Source organism: Anopheles stephensi, chromosome 3 (genome assembly GCF_013141755.1).
Source record: "Anopheles stephensi strain Indian chromosome 3, UCI_ANSTEP_V1.0, whole genome shotgun sequence".
Lineage (NCBI taxonomy): Eukaryota > Metazoa > Arthropoda > Insecta > Diptera > Culicidae > Anopheles > Anopheles stephensi.
In genome coordinates, this window is record NC_050203.1 from 17,495,301 (window position 1) to 17,516,159 (window position 20,859).

Sequence of the window (20,859 nt, forward strand, 5' to 3'; positions counted from 1 at the left end):
TTTCACTTATTTATGGGATGAATCGTTAATCGATCTCTCCGGCTGGAACTCTTGTTACATCATCTGCTCAGCTGGTTACGGGTAAAAAAGTATCGAAAATGACATAATAAGATGCATAATGCCACACGTTAGCGGCACGAAAGTGTTGTTTAAATATAAAGGCAACATCTATTACAGCAAAAGTACGCGCCACCAGGCGTCTCCATCGAGGATGTCACGTGCGCCGCTAAACGTTCGGCTAAAACCACACAAAAGAAAACTTCGGTGTTTGCCAAAAAAGAACATAAGTAAAACTCGTAGAAAATTGACAACTTGACACTGAAAGTGGAAAACGGTAGGCAAGGAAAGGAAAAAACGCAACCTGGGTGTGCATATCTTATATATGTGTATTAGCAGTTTGGCAGCTTTCCAACAAAACCAAAATTCTGCCCATTTCGCAACGATTCATCGTCGGCTCACACGAACCGACTGAGCTCGGTGTCTTACTGTCTGCTTGACATTGACAATGACACTGAAATGGTCATCCCTTTGCCGCTCTTTTCGGACGCTATCGCGTGTGTGACAACGGCTACGGCCAGCAACCCTCGTTGCAGCCGTGAATAATCGATTCCAATGGCAACCGAACGGAGGTGGGAAAGGGATCTGTTGGTGGAGCAAAGGGCAAATAAAATTCTGAAACATAAAAAGCAAACATCGGCTTTTCTTTGCATCACACACGCGCGCTAGTGTGAGAGGTTAGGTTTAATGTTGGGTTTCGTGTGCATAAAAATCCATCCTTCACGCTTGTACATCATAAGTGGCAAAAACAAAAGCACACAACGCACAGAAACACCTTCACCTTCCGGTTTGCGTCACCGCTCCCATTCCGGTAGACACCGGCGCTATAAAACATGTTATTTATGCTCGTTACTATGGTGCGCCAGTAGCATAAACGCTCGGCTATTTTGTCCTTTGCCGATTTGCCGATGGCATTTATCGATGCTTACGTCATGAAATATGCAGATATGTGGCTCCCCTGTCCGGGTGTCCGTAGGACGTAGGGGTGATGTATTGTAATGATGGCAAAAATGTATGCAAATTGAGCTGCTAGACACCGAAGAGCGGGTCGGTGGGTGCTATAAATAATAGCAATCTGAACGATACTTTCACAAACAATTTTCCATTCTTGGTAGATGACATATGAGATTCAGTTGAAAACAAAAGAATGGTTAGGCGCGAATAACTCCTACAAAAGGCGTTGTACTGTGGGGCTCTTTCTTTACTTCTTCTCAAGAAGAATTTCGAGAGGTCTCTCTCTCTCTCTTCTTTGCCTAACGACCTCTAAAAAGGTCCTACCAGCCATTTCTGGCTGACTAGACTTAATGATACCACGTAGTTGAATAGTCAGTCTTCACTATGGGGGAACGATTCGGATGGGATTTGATCCCTGGTCCTCCCGTGTGAAGACCGGTGCCGTTGTTGCCTATCTCGGTCGGTCTTGTATTGTTAGTATTGGTACTTCCTATACTTGATTAAACCCGTAGCTACTAGGCTTCTTTCCTCCAATAAAAGTGCATATGGTACGTTGAAATTCAAAGTCAATCTATCAAGCGTTTACTTGCTTAAGGTGAAACATTCAACAACATCTAGATCCCGTCAGGTGTTGTCCAATTTTTTTGTCCAAGTTGCTTGGCACTAAACTATATCGATTTCTATCAAGTTATATCAAACGATTGGAATCGCCATTTTATAAGTTTTAATTAGTCCTTCATTAGTGTAAATGTCAGATGGAATTTGTTTTGGAATGAACTCTTTTTTGCTAGTCCTGGTGGTGGTAAACATTTACAAAAATAAACGTTCAAATTTCCGATCCCTGCATGTCTCTCACATTCTTGGCCACATTTTTGTGCCAAACGAAAGGAAAAAAATAGGATCCCAGACATCACTTAACACAGTTAACAGCGCTGGCGGAAACTGAACCAGACACTAATTACCCACCTAGCTCCTAAAGCCATATATTATTAGACACATTAGAAAACAAACCACAACACGGAAAGGAAGTGACAGTGGGATCAAGTTCCTTGTCGCTTTCTTCTTGCACCAGAAGACGGACGCTTCGGACATGTGGGCTAAAGGGAAAAGCTAAAAAACAAACCCGTATTTCACACGTGCCGACAATTGGACCTATTGGCCCATTGGCCCCAGACTGTATGGGGAAACACGGGTAAACAAATCAGATTTTTTTGATAGGGAAAACTTAACAAAAATATTGGCAAATGACACTGCTTTCCCACGTGTCCAAAACTGCCAGGAAACATTGCCAGAATTCCTGGATTCGATTCCTGGGTTTTGCGTTACTAAACAGAACGGTAATTGCTATCGAACATGGCAAGAAACGGTACCATTTTCTCAACAGCATGTCACCGCCACGTACGCGCGTACTTATATGCATGCCCAACTTTTCCACTTCACGCAAACCGTAATGCTCGTGATAAACTTTCGCCATTTTCTGTCACATTACTTTGAAGGACTTTTTCGTGGACGTGAACATGGGCAAACATTGGTTGGAACGTGTGTGAGACAGTTTCGTGCTGCGTGTAAATGTAGTTTGATCGCGTGGACTCTCGTGTTTTTCCTATGAAACGTGACGCCTTTTCTCAGGTGTGATTGTACGGGGACATCACACTTACGTTGCGTTCTCTCGTATGCTGAAGGTGGGGGGGGGGGGGGGGGGGGTAGTTAACGAAAATGCTGTCTGGTTGTACTGTATTGAATGATATCATTCTCAACAGTCGTCTTTTTATATTTTAAATGATACTTGAACGATATAGTTGCACATAAAAGGTCACTTTAGCTTTATTGAACAAATTCCAAACTAAAACGAGTAGCGTGTAGTAATATTGAAAAAAACTCCTACAGGATGCTAGACACCTTTAGAAGAATGCAATTTTTGCTTTCTCCCCTAGACTAGACTCTACACCCTAGATTCGAGCGCTAGAAGTAAAAAATAGTGTTTACTGTTGCTGCTCACCACCCTAGTCCTCCGCTGCCTGGTCTGGTTTTCGTGTTTCAAGTGCATCGCTCAGCGCCATCATAGAAATAGCTGCGATTTAACGAGAGAGGAAAAAAATACAGAATGCAACCATATCATCATGTTTCCATTTCAATTGCTTTTGTCCCATCATTATTCGCCGTATTACCTTCGCTCTAGTCCACCTTCATCTGCCACCACCTTCACGGTAACCGTCACCCATTATCATGTGCATCCCTTTTGTTATGCTTCAAACACCCGTTTACACGCGTGAGTTGAGTCTAGATTTCTTTTTTCTTCCCCTTCTTTTTCTTTCATCGACACTCCTGTGTGTTGTGTCTTGCATTGACATTGTTGCACCGATGATCGAATTGACGCCGATCCGTACACCGTGTGCTGATTCCACGCGAATTGCCATTTGGCGAACCTCACACCACCAAACCCAATCGACCGGTTGCAAAACAAAAACCCCCATCCGCTTATCGCACATTTGACAACACGAAAATCAAATCTGAACCGGCTGATTAATTTAACGCCCATAATAACACCTTGTACACGTAACACTGTGTAACGCTTTGTAATGATGTCACTGTAATTGTGCTTTTTCCCACACACACAAACACACAACTATGTTCGGCACACTAACACGTAACGTAATCAAAAAAACGGTGCTGAATCTGTTGGCCGCTCTGCTGGTGCTACTCTACCTTACCTGCTCGATATCCTACGGTCCTACAAAAAAAAAAAACGATCAGAAACGCGCAAGGATAAGTTTGACAGCCGTCATCATCACGATAGCGGTGGTGGTGGTAGTGGTGGTGGCACCGTCAGCACATCGTCCTCCAGCGGCCAATCGTCCGGGAGTTCCGGTTCCGGTGCGGTTGGACATTCGGCAGCAACCGATGGTGCCGGCAACGCTAGTACTGTTGGCGGTAGTAACGGACAAAGTAACGGTGGTGGTGGTGGTGGTGGTAACGGCACAGGCTATACAATCGTATCACAACATCAGCCGCAAACTAAGCCGGAGCGCCCGAACAGTTTGGGACCGTCCAAGCTAACGCGCCGGATTGTCTGCTATCATGGCGATGGTTGTAAGTATGATCGGAACATTGGGTGTATATCTGTAGCGGCTTCCACTACTATTCACTGCTTCTTTTCGGGTGGGACCAACACACACACACACACACATGATTGGAGAGTGACCTTGAATAATGAAGGAAGTTGATGATAATAATTAGATAAATTTTAATAAAAGGAGATAAAATGGAATTTTTTTTTTGTAGAGAAGAAGTTGTAGAATGTATTACGTGTAACTGCCAAACTCGATCTAAGGTTCTGTATTTATTTTTGGAATAAAAAGAAAATCTTCTTTTACTATACATTAAACGCTCCAGAAGTTACTGTCATTGTACTAAAATTGTACTAAAGTTGTACTAAAATGTCGTTGTTCGAAATAATCTATGTTGTCCCAGTTTGTGTAGTCAGTATGTACATGTGTTTTTTTGTTACTTTAGTGTAAATCTACTTCTTAATAATCTTACTGAACAGCAAAGCAAAGTAAAATACCTCAGGTCGTGCAAAACGTGCATATTTTAAAGCTATAAGGCGTAAAGCAATCCTTGCAAACTCTGCAACTAATATACTCAATTTTGCTAATCACACTTTCCTTTTGTCTCTCCGTCTCTCGCCCGCTTCAGTTCAAGATAATCAAAGGAAAACACCACCGCCGGCCAACGATGGCCAACAGCAGCACCAGCAGCAGCTCCAGCACCATCAGCAGCAGCATCCGCAATCTCTCCAGGCGCAACACCACCACCAGGCGCTCCAGCAGCAGCTTCAGCAACATCACCAGCAGCAGCAGGCTCAGCAGCAGCAGCAGCAAGCTCAACAACAGTTGGGCCAGCACGGACAGCACGGGCACGGTCACGGACACGGGCACCATGGTTTACCGAATCACATCGTGCTGTCCGAGTTGCCGGAACCGCCGATTCCGGTGTCGGAGATTGGTCCTATCCCACCGCCACCGATGTTTTCGACGCCCAGCCCAACACTGGCCGGGACGCGTTCTCACGGGTCCGGCGGAAGCGTAGGCATGGGCAACAATAGTGGCGGTGGCAGCAGTAGCGGCGGTGGTGGTGGTGGTGGTGGTGGCATCCCAGGCGGAGGCCAACCACCGAATGTGCATTCCACTAGTAGCAATAGTAGTATTATGAATAACATTATACCGTTAGATATGAACGATTACGACTACGACGGTGAGTACAGTGAATGTTTCTAGACGAAGTGAGAAGTGTCCTTCCAAAATAGTTCGCATTAGATAGACATTCTTCATCCACTTAGCGTAGTGATTACTAGCATGACGGGTTTTCTAAGAGAATTTCGCGTCCACCTAGCTCAACAGCTTCCCACGACTCTGCCTGTACCTGTACTGTACTTGCGGGTTCTCGGCCCCTCCCCCGATCAAATGGCAACCGTTAGAATCGAAAGCCGGAAATTGTAAACTTGTCGCACACACACATATCGCCCACACCACACAAGCGCACAAGCGTGCTGTAAAAATGGCCTCTTTTGTGAAACGAAACCGTTCATACATTGCTTTTCTACTACTACTGTGCACGTTTTCTATGCCGTGTGTGCGTGTGTCTGTTTTTGGCGCTGCTTTACTATCATCAACACTGCATCAACATTGCACACTAATGCTTTGGTCGACACCCTCTCTAACGCACTGCCTGTGAGCATGATGTTTTGATGTCCTTAGGGCGATTGCTTCCTCGTTGGCTACGCACGTTGACTTGATTGGCACCTGCAGCGCCTATTCTAATAGAATATTTTGGAGAATTAAAAAAAATTGAATTAATAACTAGAGGACCTCCTCAACATCAGAATACATAGACTATATGTCTTCGAATACTTCAAGATATTTTCAACACATCATGAAGTCTTCATTAGGTAGAATCAGTCTAAAGTTGAATAAGAATACGTCAATGTGTTATGAGCAGTTGCTTCATCCTTTCAATATCAAAAAGAATGCTTTGTTCTTATATTCTCCAAATAATTAGCTTCTTCGGTTCTTAAAACAAAAGACAAACACAAGTTCAACACCCGCATCTCTTCACAGATTTTTCCTCCGATGGTGTAATCCGAGGGTTTTCCCCCAGCGCATCGATCGCACGCTGCTGTATACATATTTGTTAAGTCGCGCGCGCGTTTCCGGCGTTCTCGTTGTTTTGTTTTGCCTTGCCAACCTCCTCCATACACTGGACCGCTAGCTGCTGTGTTTTAGTTTCGTCACTTTCGTCACTTTGCTTGCGCGCTCCGGCTGTGCTGCGGCCCAAGCATCAGCAGCAGGTCACGCCAATTTGTTCGTTTTTTTCAAACATTTCGCTGTAAAGTTACGCAACAAACAGGATGTTTGTGGTGGAATCGCGTGTCGACCACACCGGATGGGTGGTTTTACGGTGGAATGTGTAAACCCTCGAAGAATGGAGAGTTTTCTTTTCGAAGATGAGTTTCTTTTTCTATTGTTTGAAGAATTGTATTGAAGAAGGATTTAATTCCTCTTAAGGTAAAGAAGCTCTCTTAACGAATTCTTTGTGAATTGGAATATTGGATTGAAACCAAGCCAAGGTATATAAATAAATTATTTTGCGCTTTATTTGTACTACCCTCAAGATAAGGGAGGCGGACCAAGATTTCCAAATAAAGCTTGGAAACAGCGAGTGGAGCAAAAATATAACTAAATAAGCTCCGAAATTAACCCGCCACCAGTGGTTTGAAAATAAACCCATCGACGTCAGTGAATGAATGAAGTCGAATGAAAAAAAACCCGCTCCGCCGAGGTTTTCGTGATGAGCGCGGCCAACTCTCGTGCACGTTCGTCCCGAGGGTGTTTCCGCTAGCTGCTTATCTCTTTGCCACTGACGCATTTACCTTTCAGTCAGACAGCTCTGCGTGTGAAGGAGGTTGCAAAATTTCATTCCAACACCCCGTTACACAGACACAGAGCTCTAGTAGCCATCCATCTGCTCCCGGGATATTTCAGAGTTGCCATATGGAGACTGGAAATTTGCAGACACGGTCGACGAACTGCTGTAAACCGGCACGAAACAGAACGGGTGACTTTATCGTCTAATTACACTTCATCGCTCACCAACCGGAGGACTAGGTGTATTTTACACGGCCTGGATGGATAGCAGCAACAGCTCGGCAACCGGCAAACTCGGCGGAACAGGTGTGCCGGCAGAGTGTCCCGGGTGCCTTGTTGGAATGCTGGTTGTTGCTTTACGTTTGCTGGTGTATCAGCGGCTAATCAGCATCACCAGACACACGGCTAATGAATGTATTTACCTAACGTGCAGCTGGAAGAGATCTTTCCTTGTTGTTTTTTTGTTCGTTCCTCCTCCGGAAGAACTTCCCCACTTCCGGTTGGTCGGAAGTTGTTTTTTGGGTAAAATTTCGCGCTTGGTAAATTTCGCATTTCGCCGTGTGTTTTTTTACTGCTCTACGACTCACGGCTACTTTCGTGCACAGCACGTGAGTTTATTATTTTTAATTTTCCTTCGGGAAACATTCATCGATCGAGCGCGCCGAGTCAACATGTTCTCCGTGCGGGGGGATGTGATGTTGCTCAATGAATGAAACACTCGGCCCGTGCTGCACGAGTATAACGGTGTATTTAGCAAAGCGTGCCATTTGATGAATGAAATAAATAAAAACTCCGGGTAGGCGAAACTCCGGCCATTTAACAGAGGGAAGGAAAATAAAAACGGCCCGTCGCAGCGTGGCATTGAAAAAATGAGCGAACTGTGCCGTTCTGACCACACTACGTCAATCGTTGCGTTGCACATTTCGGCCAGTAGAAATAAACGATCGGTTCGGTTGTCTGGCTTTGTTTTCAAAAATCACACCACCAGAAATGTCGTCACGAATGCGCTTTTGAGGGCAGAATGTGGATGGGGGTGAATGTTTTTCCGCTCCATCACGTCACATTTAATCTCGCATTAAATCATCGAATCGTGAAACTGGCAACGAGTTACAGCAACCGTTCGTTTGGTGAATGGAAGCCAATTTCGGTGTGGCTAATGAAGTGTGTTTGAATAAATGCTGCAAAAATTATTTGAATGGGATGGTTTAAAATTAGACTTACTTAACCCACCTTGAATGGGTTACCTGGGAATGGGATTTAACTCGATCAAATAATCAGCGATCGATACTTTTTTTTCCTACTACAAAATCCTAATTGAAGCATAGTATTGAAGCTTCAATCGCTGGATTTATTGAACATTCAAAGGAACATCCTTGACATCTCCTCTATCTCGACGCATCGCTTCACCAAAATACATTAAGTAATTCTAAACTAACTCGCTTAGTAATATTTTATTGTGTATCCTTTTTTCCCTTTCCACCGGCACCGTTTGCAGATCATGAAAACAATGATCAGGAAGAGGTTGATTCAGACGAAGACTACATGTACCCGATGTCCCAGCCGAACCCCAACATTGACACGAACCGCATCGACGAGATACCGGCCAAGGAGCCGAACATTAACGCGGTACCGTTGAAGTCGGCGCTGAAGAAGAAGGGTTCGAACCCGGGCACACCGACCCAGGACAATCGTGCCCTGGCGGTGCGATACGACACTAATCCTCCGGCTGCTGCCACGATCAAGTAAGTTTTCCGTCCCGGTTTTGTTTTTAAATTGTAATGGAATATGCGCCATAGCAGAGAAAGAGAGACCAAAAACTCCTCCAATCGTTCCTACCTGTTATCGCGAAAAGCGTACCGAGCCCGCGAGCTTTGAAATAGGAAGACTAGCTTTAGTTATCCTTTATCTAAAATCCCTTCCAAGCGTTCGTGGACACGTGGATTTTCCCTGTCTAGGTGTGCCTTGGTAGCAAGTCGTAGAACCCTAAGCACGATTTCCCAGCATTTGTTTTGCACCGTGTCTAGACCGTGATCGCTGTTGAGTCCCCTAGAACTGTCCAACATTTATTGCTCATTGTTGTTTTCTAGTTTCAATATACCGAAGAACCTTGTAGAATCACTACCCTACAGCAACAATGAAAATACATCTTCAAAGTAGTATAAACTGTTAGAAGAGTTCCCCCATCTCTAAGCTGTACATTTTTCCTAAACATTTCCATTCAACTAGAACTTATGTTGTGTTTCTTTTTTGCCAACTCTCGTACAGATTAGATAGCTCTTTTGTCTATAAATTCACTGTTTTTTTTCTGATATAACGTTTTAAAGCTATTCTCTGGAACAAGCATTTTGAAGTGCTGGAAGTGAAACAGTACTATTCAAACTCTGTTTGACATGTTTTATTCTTTACTCAATTTCTACTCTCTCTTCTCTCTCTTTCTTCGCATCTTATCCAATTCTTTATATACCTTCTCTACTTCCCCTATTTACTGATCTCTCTTTCTCAACATTTCTCTCTACTCCTGCCACTTCTTCGCGTGTCGCAATGTGTAACTACTTCAACCAAAAACCAAAAAACAACCAAACAACTTTCCCCTTTCTGTACATTTTAGGCCAGTTTTACGACCACGGATTAGAATATGGTAATTTCACCAAATGTTTATTACTCTTTCTTCAATTTTTGTTTTGTTTTTATTCCGTTTGCCGAATGTGCACACCCACTTACACTTTTTGTTTAATTAACTTTACGAATGGATTGTTTGGATCGTTTGGACTAACCTTTCGTTATGGTCATTTTGGTTTTCTACTCCCCCCTTTTTACTTCTTTTATAATCTCATCACCCATGTTACATGTTTGAAAACACACACTCCCACTGTTTTTTTTTAACCTGAATGCATTGCGTTACGTTGTATCTCATCCTTTTGCCGGACATACACAATACACATACTTTGTGTCGCGGAAAACAATACCCCTTTATCGCACCATTTTTCCTTTAGCCTCAGTGCCCATGATCGTAATCACTCACGCTTCGTTCCTTCTTCGTTTTGTGGTCACGTGCTGGCCCCTTTTTTTTACTTGCGGCACACGTACAGCTTCCGTAGCATTAATTGGATTAGGCTCCGCTTGTCACGTCTAGCATTGCAGCTTTTAGCCGCTCTCCCTCTCGTTGCATGGCCTTGGCGGAATGCGTGTGGCTCGGATCAACACAAGTGCACCGGCGGCGGCGGTGGCGGCCGCTTCGTGTCGCATTAAAGCACAATAAACAAAAACTGCACAGCACACAACGCACAACGCCGGAGCTAATTGAAATGGCTATCAACCCACGTCCACGGGACGATTTATGTACATGTATCGCTTCTCGGCTCCGGTACGCTAGCCCATCGGCTCTCGTAAGGCGACGCTAGTAGCAGATGAACGTAAACGAAAGGCTCTCTGGAGTCGGTGGAAGGATATGTAGGATGCCAGAACTTTTGGTCCACAATCTTTTAATCCAAACCAGATTACCAAGACGTCGGATCGCGTCCGGCTGGTTGCTACAGCTCAAATGGATAGCGGAATTTCATGACTGTGTCATCTAGGAAGATACGAGATCGGTTAAGCGCGAGCTGAGTCGTATCCTTTAGATGCTTGAAGGATATATTGTTAAATATTTACGCGAAACGATGGAACTAGCACACATGGATGGTTTTTAGAAGAAAGAGAATGAAAATTAGTTTACCAATGCACTGATCGATTTAAACGGCTTAAAGGAGAACTTAAAGACTCTGAAATAAGCCTTTAGATCTCTAAGCATTTCGATGCAGATTCTTCCGACAAATGGTGTCCCAGCGTCTCGCAAGACATGCCGTTGGACAGACATATTACAAATCACTCGAATTAATTTTGCTTCAACTTCAGAGCTCAGAGCCCCCCATTTCTGATGGGGCTCCTTTCTACACGGGGTTTGATGATGATGGGGCCCGGTACTGGTTGTTTCATTTAAATATTTAAAAGGGGTTCATCCATTCAATTCCGCAAAACCAAAAACTTTCGCTGCCCATTTCGTCGCACAAAGCCGGTCGAAAAGTTTCCACCCCTCCCCACCCCCTGATGACCGTCGTCACTTGGACAAATTGTACAGTCTTATCCCCATTTACCCTTTTTTGGGCAAGCTTCAACGGTCGTTAGCTAGGATAAAGCGTGTGGAAAACGGATGAGCTTTTGTGGCACGGTTTTGGGGGGGGTTTATGATTTAGGAAAGGAAGTTCGTGAGGGAAAAGAACACATGACCCACCCACTTTTAAGCATCCTACCAAGCGGGGAGACAAATTCAAGGTGACATAAATTTTAGGTGTTACTGGTTGTAGAGGCTTTACCTGCCGGGGGTTGCTCTCGCTCTCTTCAGAGTTTAACGGTGATCAGTATCAAGGCTTGTTTTTAGCTTTACTATTGACCCAAAACAAAAGAGTTCAAATTTGTAGGTTGATTGCAAAATTTACTTAAGAACAATTTATTGAAAGTTTAAGCTACTGTAACTCATTTTTATTACGTTTAGTTTTGTATTTTAAACCACTCAAACATCACTATTTGGGGCGGTCCGGTGACCGAGGGGACAGTGACGCCGGTCTTCACACGGCAAGACTGGGGTTCAAATCCCATCCAACACTAACTTACTACGGGCTGAGTCACAGAAAGCCAGAAAGGTGGCGGAATATCATCACTTTTTCGCACCGCAAATAAATACACCCCGACTAATACTTCCCTAACGGAGTGCAATAAGGCGTGTAAAAGGTTGTCAGGGGCATGTTTTGTTTTTTTCCGGAACATTTGCAAGACTTTTAATTAACTACAAACTTTCGCCCGGATAAACAATATTTAACACGTTCAAGGTCCAAGGTCCACCATTTCCTGCTTTTTTCTACAACGAAAACAACCATTATCTTCGTGAGCAAAAGCATTACTTATTACCCGGTGCCGTGCAAAACAAACCCGGACTCGCAGCTAAATTTACTCTCCCTTCAGCAAGAAGAATGCAAAGATTACCGTGCTGGATGAAAAATAATTGGAAAGCGTTCAAGCAACAACGTCTCCGTGCCACTGTTGAGGTTTTGGAGAAAACTTAGGTCGGCCCCAGCCAGAATCACGTTCCCGCTGCGGTTGAGGCAATACAAGCAGAGCGTTATGATTTATGCACGAACACAGCGCTTCCGCGCTAATGATGGATCTTGATGCGGACAAAAATCGTCATTTGCAAATAGAATCACGTGCGCACAGCTTGCAGTTTTGGTTATCGTTATTTAGCATCTCAACCGTGTCAACGCGAGTAGTAGTTGCTAAAACTATTAAAATTCTGTGTTGCAAGAAACTGGTGAAGCTTTCCTACGCTCACATTAAGCAGGAGGTGTGTGCTCCAGTAGCGGCAAAGTGGGATAGTTTGCAAAGTGCAGGGAACCGTTTATTTATGCTAGCCGTATCATCTTCTGAAGGTGTATCTGATTTTGAGTGTGCACATAAATCTGTATGATACGTGAAGGGGAGCAGTACGCTTGAAGATGGGCGGCCATCCATCCAGGCCGAAGACGTTGAGGAGTGGCGGTGGCGTAAAGTGTTAATTTCCTACTACAAACGCTTCAGGGCAACTAACACCACTAAGGGGTTTTTTGCCATCCGCCGAGCGCATAATCAAAGCACAAAGAATGTCCGGAAAGAGACGGCCATTAACGCCATCGTACGTATGTGCTACATTCATACAGAAAGACGGATGTTTGTCACCCTGAGGCATCCACATGGAAGCAGAATTTATCTGGCAGTAACTAATTGCGGTCTGCTGCTAAGCACAAGATTTCGAAAAATTGTATCATTCGGGAAACATATTCTTAGCCAAATTCCTGGCATTCTTCATGAAAAAGAATCTCAGTATCGTTACTAACACTTTTGGATACTCGCTCAATAAAACACACCCGTACATGGGATCTCTTCTCGCGTGGATAATGAAATTCCCCGCAAATTCACCGAGAATCTTAATTAAACCTCACGCTAGAGTTAGTGGTGTCTGGTACGATTCGGCGTCTTTCATCCATCAAAAATCGAGACTCCAGAGTGCGTGTGTGTGTTCGTGGGTTTTTCCTTCATGACCCGAAAGCTGCTGAAATAAAGGAACTCCCGGCAGCAAAAGACAATCATGCTCGTCCAACCATGCTTGTAAGAAAGGTGTAGCGGATGAAGTTTAGGGGTTTAGTGTCTTGATGACCTTGGTTATCTTGACGGACGGTGGTACACTTCACTAGCTGTTCGCTTTTTACTATCGGTACGTGTTCCATTACATGCGAGGCTTTTGGTTCGGTTCTTGCAGCACGCCCTGGAAAAAAAACTTGATTACAGCTTCGTTCAATGCGAACAGAAACACGATTATGTCAACCTCCCAGACACGTGACGTTAAGAACCTGTCGGACGTTGAAGAGACTTACCCTGTCTGTCTGGTCGGTTATTACGCGATTCGGGTATGGGTCGGTGTTTGAGTCCTTGCACAACGTTAAAGATCGACCACCCATCGTTGTAAGGACTTAACTAAATCATAAAAACAAGTCCCGCCTTTCTAGCAGCCGGCATAGCCCAGCAGATCATTCAGCTCGAACGAGATTTATTCCTGAAACAGAAAGCTTACCATCAATAGCTTTAATGCAACAACCACCTCGCTTGTACTGGGACTCGCAGTCCTGCCGAGAATAAATTATCCCTACTCAGCTTAATGCTTCGGAAAGCTTTCCTGTACACATCAAACAATGACCTACGCCCCGGTGTACTACACTTTAAACTCTATTACTACGATTAATTGAGCACCGAAAGTGGCCAACTCCGGTCGAGGGCTTTCTCCCTTGCTAGCTTGTCGCGCCTCTCGGGACATACCAAAGCTTACCCATTTCCCATCGCAACCCCACCCAAGCTCGCCCCGTACCCCGAACGGATTAAAATTTGAATAATTAATCTCAACAAACTACTCCAAACAAGTCGGTGTGGAATAAAACTATAAATGATACGAACCTGAGCGCTATCCCGTCCTCCTGCGCGGCTTTTGCATTAGACCCCGGAATATAGGTACGGTTTGTGCCTTGGATGGCTCGCTCTTCCGAGGATGTAAATTAATGTTCGCCCGGTGCTTGTTAGTTCTGCTACCGACGCCATCTTTCGCCATTCATCTGCACATGGAAGTAGAAGTACTACAACCGCCTGCCAGCCGACTGAATGCACGTCCGCTCTGTCGGGTTGCAAAACTGATATCCTTGCAGCACTAACCACCATTGGTGCCGCGTGCTTATCCAACGATATGCGAACGATATGCTTTCCTCCTTCCTACTGCATCGTCTGCTGAGGGCGGACTATTCATCCCGGCAGTTGCGAAAGGATAACATTCTCCCGCAAGCGCCCGCAGTTTTGGCAAACCATTAGCGAACAAGTGAAATCACACCACAAAGCCACTATTATTCTGTGCAAGTGTATGATAAATTATTCCATTATAATGATAATGTCTTTCCACTTCCGTTTTTTTTTTTTGTCACCCACTTCATCCTGTCTGCTTTCTCGTGCTGGGGCGTCACGAAGCTCGGCAAAGCGCGCTCGCACTCCGCAAGAAAAAGCTCCAGAGAAATTGCGTTACTGACAGGTTCAATTGCTGCAGGAATACATCCCGCAAGCAAAAAAAAAATGAACATTTGTCCTTGTAAACGTTGCAGAGCAAGTGACACACACAACCAGACCAGACCCAGGCCACAAGGGTCAAAGTATGTTAACCATTCCATTTGCTCCATTGGCGCAAGACCCCTTTACCGCGCATTCCTTGCCAAAAACCGATCCAACATACCGACGACGCTGTACGGCTGGCTGGGTGGTGTTCCTTTCGCTGCCGTACGTATTTGCAATTCCGAAAAGGATTCTGCCTCTTCAGTCTTACCACCACCTATCGGGGACAGGGCAGCATCTTTTCAGGCGGAGCAAACTGTTTGCTTAAGAAACCGACTCGTCACGGCGAAGATACAAGCTTTCCACGAGAGTTACTTGCTGTGGTGGAAAATTGTCTGGCGCAGCATCGCGTCATGCAAATGTAGTTTTGTCGTTGATCATTTTAAGGCATGATTAATTATACTCCCGTCACACGGCTTTGCAGGAGCAGGTTGTGTTCGATGGCACATGCTTCCTGCTGTGGGAAACAATTGGAGTGGAGAGCGTACAGTCATTTGTTTGCAGCACAAAATGACATCCAGGAAACAAAAACCAATTCGATCCATCTTCTAGAACTCATTGTATGTAACGCTTAATTCGTTTAACCTCTCATGACTATTCACAGGGCGAAATGGAAACCGTTTATTGCATGCATGCGCTTCTGAAGGGGTCTTTAAATTCGTTCTAAACTTAAATAACAAGTCATTCATCTGTTACGATGTTTGTTTGATTTGTTTTGTTTTTATTTTAATACACGTTTCATTTAATAATATTTAATGTATGGTATGATTTCGCAAAACTTTTCATAAAATGGTTTCTGCAAATGTCCTTTCTGTACACTGTGTTGATGATTTATTGCCCATTAATGTATACCTTCTCCCCGGATACAGAATAACCCAGAGTGTGCTCCTTTTTGCCACTGACAGCAATAAAGCATCACACTGTCACCCGAAACAAAATCCGTTTAGCAGTTACAGAATAACATTAACCAACGTGCAATGACACCATTTCCCTACAGCTCCCGACCGATGCGTTTCCAAATCGGCCTACCGAGCACGATGGAAAACAAGGAAAACGCACGCCCGTTCGTGATCCGCGAGACTGGCGATGATTGTGATCAGTCCGACGGGCCCATCTGCTACCGGGACGAAGATGCGGACCGTGCCGCCAAGATAGCGCGCAAGGAGAGCCTCTCGATCAAGCTGGCGCTGAGGCCGGACCGGCAGGAACTGATCAACCGGAACATCCTACAGCTGCAGTCCGACAACGAGAAGCAGGAATCGAAGGAAGCGATCGGGGCCCGCCTCATCCGCCGGCTGTCGATGCGCCCCACCGCCGAAGAGCTTGTCGAGCGGAATATTCTCAAAAGTAAGCCGCTATCTGCACCTTCCTTCTGAAACGCCTCTAACTCATCTTTCTTCTTTTTTTTTGCTCAACACAGCTCAATCACCAGCGGAAGAGAAAAAGCAAAAGGAGGAAAAGAAACGCTACCTACTGCGGAAGCTCAGCTTCCGGCCGACGGTCGATGAGCTGAAGGAGAAGAAAATTATACGCTTCAACGATTACATTGAGGTGACGCAGGCCCACGACTATGACCGGCGGGCCGACAAACCGTGGACACGCTTGACGCCGAAAGACAAGGCCGCCATCCGCAAGGAATTGAACGAGTTCAAAAGCTCCGAAATGGCCGTGCACGAAGGTAGTCGACATCTTACCAGGTACGTTGGCCCGGCACTTTGCGTACGTTTAACGCCGCGAACCTGAGCTAAACCCTTATGCTTGTAATTTTCAGGTTTCATAGGCCATGACAACTGCAAGGAAGGGCCAAACAGTGCAAGCAATTTGCCATTCATTACGTTTTACATTTCTCATTAGAAATTACTACCATCCAGCGTTTGACGACCGTGTACATATGAGCGTCGTGTGGCGCTCGCCGGCAGGCAACGCCAGCCGGTCGTTGACCACGTCGGTTTTGGACGGTGGACAATATTGGACAGTAATTTCACGTATCATCTGCATCAGAAAGAGCTTGCCGGAGTGGTTTCCACTTTACACACACACACACACGTATCTTTGAAGGCTCACTTTTCATGTAGGCGCTATAGCCACAGCCTGAGCGCTACAATCCTCTGCAAATGTGTATGCCTTGTGTTGTGTGCTGTTCAAATAGTATTTCCCACCAGTTTACAAAAAAACTCCAAGGGATCGGAGCAAAAATTCGATTCTAACGTGCACAGAAAACTAAAACATGTCCGAACAGAAATCCTCGACGAACGATCATCACAAATAGACTAATTTGCGCCTAGTTTACGAGCGGAGAGAACACCCTGGACGACGTGAGGTGATACGAGAAGGTTATATTTTTATCATCCACAACACTCAACGATGGCGAACGAATTACAACGGGGTAAAAATTTGGCATAGTTCATGCACACAGACAAATTCCTTCACGAAGGAAATGCTACACGCACCACGTTGTTGCGTACCGGGGTTTGTGTTGGCCACACATGGAGACGAATAGCCATATAGCGTTCACTGAACACGATCCTAACTCCTGAGTTTGTTTTCGGCCAGCGAACATGCATGTACAATGATGAGCATCGGTGTGCAATTATTGGTAGCTTCAAACACATTCAAATGCTTCGCAAAACGGTGCGTTTCAGTGCAGGATAACGGGCGCAGAGCGACAAAAGATGCACTGCATCTGAGGCATCCACATGCCATGGAAGGTAGGCAAACAGAGAAATGGGCAAACACGAAAAACTCTAAAATTGTTTTGAAAAGCAACAGAGAGGAAGAGAGAAAAGAGAGAGAGAGCGAAGATAAAACAAAAAAAAACATAAATGAGAATAATCATACTGTGATAATGTTGATGACGTTATTAGAATGTTACCGACAAGGAGGAAACGAAAACACGAGCATGAAATGTATTGAATGTGAAATTGTGAGGGAAATGGGAAAACAATCTAACCTGTGGAACGTGGAACACGGTGGCGGTGATGTTGGAAGTTGCGAGTGGAGCTGATGGGATTACAACAGAGCAAACATCACATCCGGTGTTGGTGGATGGGGGGTTCGAGCGCGATTTAGGATACGCTCACCAGGTTGAGCACAAACGACGGCAGTAATCACAGCTTAATGTGAATTTTAGCAATATAGACCACGATGCTAGTAGCGACAGCAGTGCGGTGCCGCACGATCAATACCAGTGATGAACATTAAAGACGCGAATACTGACCAGCAGCAACTCTATACCAGCTTTTACCGGAATGTGCACTCCAGAACATGAGAATGATGAAGAATTCCTCTTGATGAGCGCTTGATGGATTGGATTTTGACCAATCAATCAAGCTTCACCTTCTAGATCTTCTACGCCATATTCCACATTTTCCCCTTGGGATGCGGGCCATCAAAATCCCCTTTTTCTCAAGATGAGATAGAACTTCGGTTGGCGATGGAGAGAAACGACCTTCTAAAACAGCGTCGTTCTCTAGATATCTCTGATTCGTAAAACTCTGGTATAGAGTTCAACCACGTGCTCCCCATTATCGAAACGTCCGCTGTTGGGCAATCAGTGATCGGTCCTGCGATTGGTAATACTGCTGCTACCACAACTACTACTACAACAGACTACTACTACAACCGCTAATACTACTATCGCTAACACAGTACCCACCAGTACCAGCGGCAGGGGAAAAGGGGCAAAGAAAAACCAGAAACGAATTCATTACACATTGTACATATCCTGGCGAGAGAATGCAGCGGAGGACGATAGCGCCTAGAGAGTTTGGATCCTCGTCGCTGCGCGCACGTATTATTAATCCGGAAGGATATGGCCGGCATATACTGGAAGAGCGCACGGCGAACACGGCACGGCCGATGCAAGATCGGTGTTTAAACTTAGGAAAACCTTTTTTCCCCCTCGTCTATCGAGAGATCGAGGCATTTGAAGGAATCGCGAATGCTTCGGAAAACTCTTGCACGGTGCATGATCCTTCTCGGGATCGGTGCGTTTACAATACACGAACCTGTAAAAGGACGTGTGTGGCATTCAATTTGATCATCAAACAAATATAGAGAGGGAAAACCAAGAGAAGACAAGGGAGTGGAAACATGGGGGGAGGAAAAAAAACAACGAGACAACTAAGCAAATGAGCAGAGAGACGACAGAAGATGGGAAATACATTTTGATAAGAAAGATATATTCATCTTCTCTGAGAGTGAGAGCACACGCGCGCGCGCGCTGATAAGAAAACTGTTCTGCTCTGCAAACAAATCAGTAGCAAAGCATTTAATAACAGTTGGAGTGAGAGAATTTAAGGAAATGTAAAAATTGGAAGCAAGTTTTTGGGGCGGATCAGGAGCAAAACAAAAAGCAATTGCAACGCGGTGTGTAAGATACGAAAATTCAACCAGATATTGTCCTACAGCAAACCAACCCCCTTCCCGCTCCAAATTAAATTAGTAAACAAAAACTGTGTTCGACTACCGATAACACTTGGCTTTTGAGCAGAGAGGGGGGGAGGCAGAGGGGGGACAAACAAATAAAGCATTAAAACTAAACCATAACCATAATCAAGCATTAAAAGGCATTTTGGGTGAGCCAAAAACAAGATATTTGTAGACAGAAATGGGGTGCGTGCTTCGTCACTGTTGTGCATCTACAACTACAATAAAATACACTCACACATACCTACACTCGCTCGATCGGCGATCCTTGTCCCGGGACGATGGGTACGAGTTGAATCGCACGTTTGTGGATGGGTGGTGGTGGTCCTTTTGGTTTTGACTGAGCAATCTGAATCTGAGTGATTTATCTCGGGAAATACTTTTTTTTTGTTGGCCACGATCGATGCTTTCGGGTCGATGAATATTTTCCCATCCGACCGACGACCATGTTTGTGAGGTGTGTTCGGAGCAATGACTCCACTTACAGCACAATAAATGTCGTCCTTTTTGGCCTGTGAGCTACATCGCACCAAAGTGTGGTCGTCTAATGCGTTGGCATGAATTGGTGTAATTATTTCCGATACAAAACACCCTTCTGATAAAACACACCCTCACTCAACTCAACGACAAGAGAGAGAGAGAGAGATAACATCCAAATGCATAACCAAGTGAATAGAGGGAAGAGAAGAAAAGGAAGAAGTATGAAGTAAGAATAAAAACAAAAACAGAAAATTTCAATGCAGACGTAACGGAATAGAGCAACACGCTAGGTTTTAAGTGTAATACGTATAAAAAAGTATATATATACGAGTATATATATTAATATCGATTACTAAAGCAAAACAAAAGCATTGAAAGGAAAAAAAGCCGGATAAAGGTAGTGAAAGGAAACAGCAGCAGCAACAACAAAAAAGTGTGAGTGAGCGTGTGAGAATGTGTGCTGAGGAGACGGGTTTTCCGGTAGGGAAACGGTTGACAAAAATTGGACGCAACCAGCCGCGTGTGTGTCCGGAGCGAAACAAATCAATAATTTGTTAAGACAAAACAAACAACAAAAGAACACAAAACAAAAGTAACGACAAATAAAAGAAGAAAAAAAAAAGATAATCAAAATGGGGCGTGCGATCTTTTACTGGGCGTGATCCCGAGATCGGTGTCGTAAGTGTCAGGATCGTCCTGCTGTGCTCGGGAAGGAAATGGCAGGCCAAGACCTCCTGTGGTTTTCCGGTAAGTATGTCTTGTCATTGCTATATAGTATTTAATTTATCATTCTTTTAACATAATAAAATATGGGGATACAACAGTACTAAGTGGCTTGAGAAGGCTCGAACATCCGAACACGGAAGTACGCAATGCGGAGATTGAAGTCAAAAGTAAGTATTACGAGTTTACTTACTTATTCAATTATTTGGTGCTACTGCAGAAGTTCTCAATACACATGCGTCATGGGCTTCCAATCCAAAACCCTGGCCCTTCATTTATATTTTAGCTCATCACGTCTCCTTTCTTTGTCCATGTGGACGGCCTTACAAGATGGGAGAGCTCGGACGGACGTCCGAAGCTATTCTCATGACCATGTCCAGAATGATCTTCATCGAAGCCTTACAAACTCATAGTGCTCGTCATTGTAGCTGTTTTACAGCATTAAGACAGCCAAATTTCCATTGATTGTACCAACGAAACTCCTGGAGAAAATGTAATTGTCCAAGCGTGAGAAGAAAAAGCCAGCAAAAACCGTTAACATTCAATGTTCCAAATATTAAATGAACATAATTTTTGCCTC

At 44.6% G+C, this 20,859-nt stretch overlaps 1 protein-coding gene across 9 annotated transcripts in view; it reads left to right on the forward strand.

Moving 5' to 3' along the window:
• The window catches only part of LOC118513483 (AF4/FMR2 family member lilli-like), a 132,668-nt gene extending 112,492 nt beyond the window's left edge, over positions 1 to 20,176 (forward strand). For 7 of the 9 annotated variants that reach the window (XM_036059297.1, XM_036059294.1, XM_036059302.1 and 4 more), the window contains 6 exons: positions 4,708 to 5,265; positions 8,431 to 8,677; positions 9,544 to 9,573; positions 15,646 to 15,995; positions 16,069 to 16,345; positions 16,420 to 20,176. In XM_036059297.1, coding sequence (XP_035915190.1) covers positions 4,708 to 5,265; positions 8,431 to 8,677; positions 9,544 to 9,573; positions 15,646 to 15,995; positions 16,069 to 16,345; positions 16,420 to 16,435 — 1,478 coding nt within the window. In that variant the 3' untranslated portion in view covers positions 16,436 to 20,176. Of the gene's footprint in view, positions 1 to 3,765; positions 4,102 to 4,707; positions 5,266 to 8,430; positions 8,678 to 9,543; positions 9,574 to 15,645; positions 15,996 to 16,068; positions 16,346 to 16,419 lie in introns of all 9 variants that reach the window. The other 2 variants (XM_036059303.1, XM_036059300.1) reach the window with 2 other exon arrangements.
• Positions 20,177 to 20,859: the final 683 nt, after the last annotated feature.